Below are 9408 nucleotides of genomic sequence, written 5' to 3'. Positions count from 1 at the left end.
TTGAAAACAATTAATACCGTATGAGACAAGCAATTTTAAACATACAGTTACACAATGAAATAACACTGCAAATTGTATCATCTTTCATAAATTGATAATTATATAATAAAGTATAATTGTGTAAACATAATAAATGCATATAGATTCCAAGAAGATGGTTAATGACACATCATTGACTCATCAACTACGGTACATGTTTAAGACTCATCAACTACGTGCGTGAATAACCTTAGTTACTTCCTGAAGTTGACCATAAGGTAGGACTGGAATGTACCTGTTGGTGGCAATGTGGCTTTCATTGGAATTTATACTTAACATTACATTTTTAACCTTTCTCGAAAAAAGGTATCGTATCAGATCTGTCAAAGACAGCCAGAGTTGTTCAAATAATATATTCAGATAATATGTTCAAATAATATTATTTATATATTATAATATAAAAGCTGGTAACAAAGATGTGTAAACTAATATACCTATTATCTGTGCTTCCCAAACTATCCAGCATTCTTGAACGTATTGTATAACAGATTCCATAACTACCTACAAAAATCAAACAATTATTCACCCTCACAATAGGGTTTTCAAAAATAAAGCTTCCATTATATGGCCGTATTTAAACTAACTGATAAGATATGATATCGTCGATAAGGACGAATGTGCTATCGGTATATTTTGTAGATCTTAGCAAAGCTATCGATACGATTGAGCACAGCATTTTAATTTAAAAAAACTTGAATAATATTAGGTGTAAGAGGTACAGCTTAAAATTGGTTTAATAGCTATATCTATGGAAGAAGGCAGTACACTGTCTTTAATAACACTAAATCTATGATTTACAATGTTGAATAGGGTGTGCCCCAGGGGTCAATTCTCGGACCCCTGTTATTCATACTTTACGTCAACGACATCTTTAATTGTTCTGACATTTTATTCCTCATTTTATTTGCTAACGTTACTAATATTTTGTTATCTCACAAAAGTTTAAACTCTAATCACTATTATTAATACCGACATTGACAAAATAAATGAGTGATTTAAATGTTACAGTTTGTTACAATAACTGTCTTTAAACCTACATAAAACTAATTTTATGGTTTTCCAAAGTTTGAAAAGAAAAACTGACTTATTAAATTGACTTAGTTGTCACACAGCCTAATAAGGCTCATATGGACATTGTAATTTGTCTTAACAAATACAACTTCAGGACGATAAATAAACTGAACTGACGCTGTTTACAAAAAGCTAAAATAAACTGATTTATTTCGGTCTTCTAACAATGTTACTATTTAGCATATGGGTTTTCCAATGATATATAATTTTGCTATAAGTTGGAATAGTAATTACCACAATGCAAATTACTGTTAATGGTAAGTATTTATGACTAATTTACGTACTTCACATTATCTCTGAAAGCTCATGATAATAAAAACTTCATATATTTTCAGTAACTTTATCAATTTTAACTACCACATTGAATCATTATAGGCCTATTGTTTTAACATTCCAAAAATTATTGTAAGAATATATAGCATGACATTATGTTTACAAGGTTATAGTAAGTGAATAATTATATAAATCGGCAAAATAACTAAGAGCAAAATTATGTAACGTTCAACTGTCCACTTCCAGACACCCTGCCCAGGAACGATCAAAATTTTCCTCCCACAGTTCACTTTTATATTCCATTCACATATCTTCCTGGCTCTGTTGTATTTATTAGCTTTCAACCCTCAATTCGTAAAATTCATTAACTCTAAACTGCTGTACAACTACCTGAGTAATGTTCAGCATAAACCAAAGTTCATCCCTGCTATCCGAGCTTATTAGCTCCACACAATCCAATAATTCAGAAATTAAACTGCCTTCAGTGACGTTTACTTTAATTCAGGGTTGTTGAGCTTATTAGCTCCACAATAAAAATAATAAGCAGGTATCTTGGAAAAGGTTTCCATCCATATAATGCAATATTGACTACATCACAGCCGTTCACTGGATGTTCATTGGCATACCGTACATTCAGGTCAACAGTTTATCATTAAAAATAATATGCAAACAAATTGTTCTTATATCACCCACAATGTCTGTAGGCTGGTATAGTATAGGCATTGAACCTGATAATGTTGTCTTCAAATGCAACATCGATTAATTCTGGACTAACATGTCCTTTCCTCACAAGGCACTCTCTAAACACCCTTCATCCAATTCTAGCCAACACCCCACCAAAAATTCATATCTCATTACAATTCATGTATACTCCCATCCAATCAGTGCTTCACACTACTAACCTCAACTCATTTACATCATTGCAATCATTTGCATTACCTCATTAATATTCATTTCTCATTCAACCAATTTGTAACTCACACACAAGTTTCCCAAAGAATACTTACCTTATTACCATATTAAACCGAAGACTGGCTGTTGTGTGGTGTGTTAAAGTAAGTTTAGCGGTTAAAAAAAATACTTACTAATAAACTAAAATAGATGTCACTTGTGGCATTAGTGGCAATTAATATAGTTAACAACACAACATTTTTGGAGGTTTATTTAGACGAATTTGTAAATTTTATAGAGCATATTAATGTTGTATAAAAAACATATCTAACTATTTTAATTCATTGCATTTTTATATGGGGATGCGCGTATGAATCATATTTGAGTGAAATTAAACGACTTCAAGGAAAAGCCATTCGTGCAATAACACACAACATTTAGAGACAGTGTATCACATGTTTTCCGTACACATACACTTCTTAAAACCCAAGATATTATCTTATATCAAATTGGCATTGCCAAGACTCTGCCACGCACGATCTTAATACTAGCCTGGTGTCTATTTTGAAAAAGAATTTTATCAGCAAAATTACAACACCAGAAGTAAAACTAGACTTAAGTCAAAGAAAACTGAAATGTACTAGCCTAATGAAATATGTGTTGACTGTATAGTCCTGAAATCAGATTCATTGGCCATTTTAATGTGGAAATATAAACAATTTCTATTATTGTCATTGAGCTTATTCATGATTGTACTGATTTATTGTATTTTTTTGCTGTTGAAATATGTTTTACTATAGCCTTTCTGTCTCTATTTTGAGCTCCACCTAGAATTTGGTTGTGCTGGCAATTTTTTTTATTGCATGTGTATGTATGTATGTGTGTATATATACAGGCCTACTTATATTATATTGCATTTAGACATCCAATCAACTAGTTAACAACGAGTCAACTAACCAACCAACCAGAAAATTATAATTGTTTGTATTAATATTAAAATTATATTTGTTTTATTACTAACTAACGAATTTAAAATAGATATTGAAGAAAAATAGGAGGCTATCTTGGTCCAAAAATCTATTTCATCCTTAATTAAAGACTATGAAATTTATATCATGTACACAGAAAACAAATTAAATAATACGAGATTCTGAAGCAGACAGTCTTTTATCTATTTAATGACGTTTACAAAACATTGTATCAACAATCTGTGTGATCGATTCGCTTCAAATGTTTGTTTTCTTAAATAATAACGAACGGATGTGAGTTTCTTTCATAAATATATCGCATAATTATTATACTTATTGCGCGTTTGTCTCACGATCCGTTTCTAGAGCGTGCGCCATCAAAAGTTTGGCTTGTTACGGTACCGTTTGCAGTTTAGCGTACATATCAGTCAATGATGAGAACTAGCCGAGTAATTTTGTTATTGATCATAAGATTATTTAATTTCATTGTGTTGCATCTGGTTTTGAGTGTAATACATTTTTGGAGGATTTTTACTGAAGTATTGCAGTATTTTGTAACATAAATGATTCGCATGATGTTGTATATCTTGAGTTTAATATATATGAACGTGTTGGTATTAATGAATCCTGTATCATCAGGTATGTAGCCGTAACTAGTAAACAGTGTCATATCCCCAATAGAGAGACACACATTTAAGGTTAGTTAGCTAGGTCTATCTTTCCTATGCGCCTATTTCAATACCATTATTTTCAGGAGTTAAAACATTTTTTGACGCCTGGAATTATTGTGAGGTTAAATCAAGTTTGTTTTCATCAAACAAAAGCAACATGGTAGTACCCAATCATTGAGTACGGACAAAATGTTTTTTACGATTTACCGCCGAGACGCCTCCACAAATCTGGAAAGAAAATATGATAGTACCATCCTTTAGGCGTCCTACAACGCCCCAAAATTAATTGTAAAGTCAATAAAATTGGAAATATCGCCTTGCAAAATATAAAGTAAAATAGAAATAGAAACAGATATTTTAGCTAAAGTCAATGTCGTCTATAAAAATACGTGAAGATGGTCAGTGTTGCAGCATGGATAATTGCAGCATAGAGCAATACCGGTACTTGGTTGAATGTAATATCATGAATTCACAATTGCATTGATAGTGAGCTTATGTATGCATTTCGAGTCCAATTTTGCGGTTGCATTTCGAGGTATGGTGTGTAATTCCAAGATTCAATATTCGAAAGCAATTAAAAATTGATTTCAGAAGAACAAATAAAATATAACATAAAATACGACGACTTCACAATTGCATTGAGAATGAGATTATATAACAAGTCATGTATTTCGTACGAAGCTGTTTAAGGGACATGATGAATTTTTATTTTATTTTCCTAACCCGTATGTACGCCTTATTAAGGCGTACGTACGCCTTATGTAACCCGTACGTACGCCTTAATAAGGCGTACGTACGCCTTATGTAACCCGTACGTACGCCTTATTAAGGCGTACGTACGGGTTACATAAGGCGTACGTACGGGTTACATACGTACTTATTTAGGTGTACGCCTTAATAAGTCGTACGTACGGATTACATAAGGCATACGTACGCCTTAATAACCCATAAGGCGTACGTACGACTTATAAGGCGTACGTACGACTTAATAAGGCGTTTGGAAAATAAAATAAAAATTCATCATGTCCCTTAAACAGCTTCGTAATTTCGACTCCAATGTATTGTAGTTTTGCGGTTGCTTTTAAAGCCATGGTGTTTATTTCCAAGATTATATTCGAAAGCAATTACAAACAAGAGTGACCGATCACCGGTCAATGCGTTCCTTCACGCTTAATTACGGTGCAAGGGCAGGCTATTATATTGGGGTTTTTTGGAAGAGCTAATAATACAGATTTTTTTTTAAATAGTTAGGATGTTTATTTGTACAAAAAATAGATTATGATCAATGATCATTGTACAAAATTAAAATAATTACCTTAAAATAGAAAAAAAAATGAATACCAAGACACGATTCAAACTCACCACCTTAAGTTCTTTAGAAAACATCCGACCGCACCGACCGCGATATGACGGGCTCAATTAGTGGTAATGGCAGTAATGTAAAGTCCCTGTTGACACCCCCTGCTTTGTCTTGTAGATGTGAGGGGAACCCTGGGGTCCCACTTTAAAAAGGCAGAATTTCCTGCACGTCTGTTAAAAAAAAAGTGACATTAGAAACTTTTAAAATGTTAGTAACGAGAACAAGAACAGCAGTGAGGCACTGGGGTTAGCACCTTTCGCAGACAGACTTATTAAAGGTAATCTAATTTGAATTAACAATTCTAAGCTTATTTGAAAATATATTAATATGGAGTATATTTAAACACTCCTTTTTTGTAAGGTGTCATCAAACAATGATATAAAAACAGTGAATTACACTTTATAAATCCGGATTAAATAAGGCGTACGTACGCCTGAATAAGGCGTACGTACGCCTTAATAACCCATAAGGCGTACGTACGACTTATATGACGTACGTACGACTTAATAAGGCGTTTGGAAAATAAAATAAAAATTCATCATGTCCCTTAAACAGCTTCGTAATTTCGACTCCAATGTATTGTAGTTTTGCGGTTGCTTTTACAGCCATGGTGTTTATTTCCAAGATTATATTCGAAAGCAATTACAAACAAGAGTGACCGATCACCGGTCAATGCGTTCCTCCACGCTTAATTACGCTACAAGGGCAGGCTATTATATTGGGGTTTTTTTTGGATGAGCTAATAATACAGATTTTTTTAAATAATTAGGATGTTTATTTGTACAAAAAATAGATTATGATCAATGATCATTGTACAAAATTAAAATAATTACCTTAAAATGGAAAAAAAATGAATACCAAGACACGATTCAAACTCACAACCTTAAGTTCTTTAGAAAACATCCGACCGAACCGACCGCGATATGACGGGCTCAATTAGTGGTAATGGCAGTAATGTAAAGTCCCTGTTGACACCCCTGCTTTGTCTTGTAGATGTAAGGGGAACCCTGGGGTCCCACTTAAAAAAGGCAGAATTTCCTGCACGTCCGTTCAAAAAAATTGACATTAGAAACTTTTAAAATGTTAGTAACGAGAACAAGAACAGCAGTAAGGCACTGGGGTTAGCACCTTTCGCAGACACACTTATTAAAGGTAATCTAATTTGAATTAACAATTCTAAGCTTATTTGAAAATATATTAATATGGAGTATATTTAAACACTCCTTTTTTGTAAGGTGTCATCAAACAATGATATAAAAACAGTGAATTACACTTTATAAATCCAGAATTATTATTATTATTTATCTTACGTATTGGAATATACACAAAAGCATTCTATCTATTTAAAATAATACATAGGAAATCTTAGCACAGCCAATTTGAAGGAGGCACCATATATTTCTAATACTGGATACTATGCTTTTTTTTCTCAGAGAATTGTTTAGACCCCCTTGGTGTCGAGGACGGAAGTATTCCCGCGGACCAACTGACAGCGTCCAGCGAATGGGACCCGTCGCACGGGTCTCAACGGGCAAGACTGAATACCATATTAAACAGTGAAGGGATTGGAGCCTGGTCTGCAAAATTCAATGACCTAGACCAATGGATTCAAGTTGATCTTGGTACATTGAAAAACGTACAAGGAGTAATCACTCAAGGTCGCAACCGCTACAATCAATGGGTTACATCATATGAAGTTCGTTACAGTGTTAATGGTAACAGCTTTGAGGTAATAACCGACGCAAATGGCCAAGTTGCGGTAAGATTTAGATACATTTTCCCACTTTTGTTTGAAGAATTTTAAAGGCAACACTTGTAAAATTAACATCAAACCTAGACACATGATAAAAAATGTTTGTATATGTTACCGTATACAACTGAATTTTCTGTGTATAGAAATAACGGAAACGGTTTTAGAAATTTCAGTTGTACAACTTATCATTTTTTCCCTCTTGAGCTTGTCGTTAAATTTCAATTTATATCAACTATTTTGCTTATATCTAGGAGTTCGATGGAAATTCTGATCAAGACACTACTGTTACAAACATATTTTATACTCACGTGTACGCTCAATTCATCCGTATTCATCCAATCAGTTGGCATAACCATATAAGCTTACGATTCGAGGTTCTTGGATGTCAAGGTAGTTGTATATGCCCATTACATTTAATATATTTAAATAATTTCAGCAATATGTGAGACAATGTCCATGTAGAATCATTTAGAATATTGCCTGTTACGTTTTAGAATTCAAACAGTTTCTCAAGCAAATTTACAATAACGTTATAATAATGATATTACAATAGTGTTAATAATAAAAATGATATTGATTATGATCATAAGATGGTCATCATGATTAAGATCATTATCATGATGATGATCATCATCATAGTCAACGATCGTCATCATAGTCGTCACCATTCAGGGATGGCATCTGTGGGAGGAGAAGGGCCCCGTCTGGAAGATCTCTTATCCCCGAAAGAAACACAATAATTTTTCAGAGAAAAAGTGTATATGTATCTACATACTGTATTTTTAGACTCTGAAATTGATTAAATAAGCATTTAAAACCCTTAAATTGTCCCATTTTTTTAGGGACTTTGCCCCAATGACCGTTTTTGAAAGATTAAGAGTTTAAGTGACCCTGACCACGCCCACTTAAAAAAAACCAATTAAATCAGAATTTATCATTTTTTCCTCTGGACACCGGACACATTTTTGTGCAACTTTCTCTGCTCCCTGTGAAGAGTTAATCTTTAGCGCACAACCAATACGTTCAATGCCATACCATCTTTCCTGGGTGGATAGAGGTAAATGTCAGTAAACCCATGGACACAAGCAATGTTTGTAATATAATTATAGTATCATTATTATATTATGTGTATTAATCGTATTATGTATATATAATATTTTTCTCAAATTCGTTAGTATGGCCAGGAAACAGATTGCACTCTACCTATTACAAGTCATCTCGTTCGAATAGTGCATGTCGAAAACGTTTAGAAATTGTCGATCTCCGGACACGGAGCTGCTTGACATGCGCTGTGGAGTGTATGAGAATGCAAGGATGCAAGGATTTTAAGTACGATACAGGTGAATGTCTTTTTAATACCAATGGATATTATGCTGCATTTCAGTTATAAATTCAATGATGCTTTATTATTGGCGGATAATACCAATGGGTGTCAAAAAATGCGATTGTCCCCCGACAGCAGCAAAGGATGAAATCACTGCTAAGGAGGTTATGTATTCATTCCTGTCTGTCTCCTACTCAAAATGTGGAAGGAATGGATCATCATGAAATGTCGTTGAATGGTACATAGTATCTAAGAAAGCGATTATTATCTTTTGGAAAAAAATGTCAAGGTCACAGAAATTTTATTTTCCTGAACTTTCCCTCGAGTATAAAAGAAAATAATAATATCACTCATACAAGGCCCGCGTATTGTTCGGATCCAGGCACTTGGTGGAGGTACGCACTTTAAGGAGTGACTGCTCTAATAGTTATATTTTCTGATTTAAAAAAATGTAATGGAAAAACAAAACAAAAACAGGTGTCTACTTGATAGCAGTATTGATGGCAATAATGGTGATAATTATAGTGATGGAAATTGCTATAATGATTATGGTACTATTATTGTTTATGGTGATAATGATCACAGTTAATGGTGATAACAATAATAATAATAATGATTATAGTAATAATGATAATAATAATAATAATAATAATAATAATAATAATAATAATAATAATAAAATATGACCACTTTGAACTAATTCGCATAGGCGAATGTTTTTTTGACGAGAAGGTTTTTGTTGTCAGAGCAAATAATTAATATTTAATTATTGTAATGGAAAGAAATTAATAAATATAATGTTTAATAATTTTTAATAGTTATGAATTTTAATGATTTTTATTGTGATGCTTTGTTTTAACTGGTTGTTTTAACCCCTAGTGCTTTTAGTGTCTTTTAATCCTTATAATGTTCTTGTATCCGTTTGGTTGTCCTCCATTTTTCCCCCTTTTGATATTCGACCTCAATTTGTTCTGTATTTGATTCAAATTGCAATCAAGTATTATCGTATCGTATCGTAAGATTAGGGCACGGTTTGACATAGTGTCCTCCGACAATTA

The 9408-nt window shown here is 33.0% G+C and overlaps 1 protein-coding gene across 1 annotated transcript; it reads left to right on the top strand.

Moving 5' to 3' along the window:
- Nucleotides 1-3696: 3696 nt before the first annotated feature.
- LOC117112547 (lactadherin-like) lies at nt 3697-8977 on the top strand. Its single transcript, XM_033255625.1, has 4 exons — nt 3697-3881; nt 6707-7032; nt 7278-7416; nt 8202-8977. Exons 1-4 carry the CDS (start codon nt 3806-3808, stop codon nt 8414-8416), a joined length of 756 nt encoding a protein of 251 aa, XP_033111516.1. The 5' UTR covers nt 3697-3805; the 3' UTR covers nt 8417-8977.
- Nucleotides 8978-9408: the final 431 nt, after the last annotated feature.

This window comes from Anneissia japonica, unplaced genomic scaffold, assembly GCF_011630105.1.
Source record: "Anneissia japonica isolate Jap-2015-1 unplaced genomic scaffold, ASM1163010v1 scaffold287715_len1027211_cov185, whole genome shotgun sequence".
NCBI classification, from domain to species: domain Eukaryota; kingdom Metazoa; phylum Echinodermata; class Crinoidea; order Comatulida; family Comatulidae; genus Anneissia; species Anneissia japonica.
This window is presented reverse-complemented; position numbering and strand designations above follow the sequence as displayed.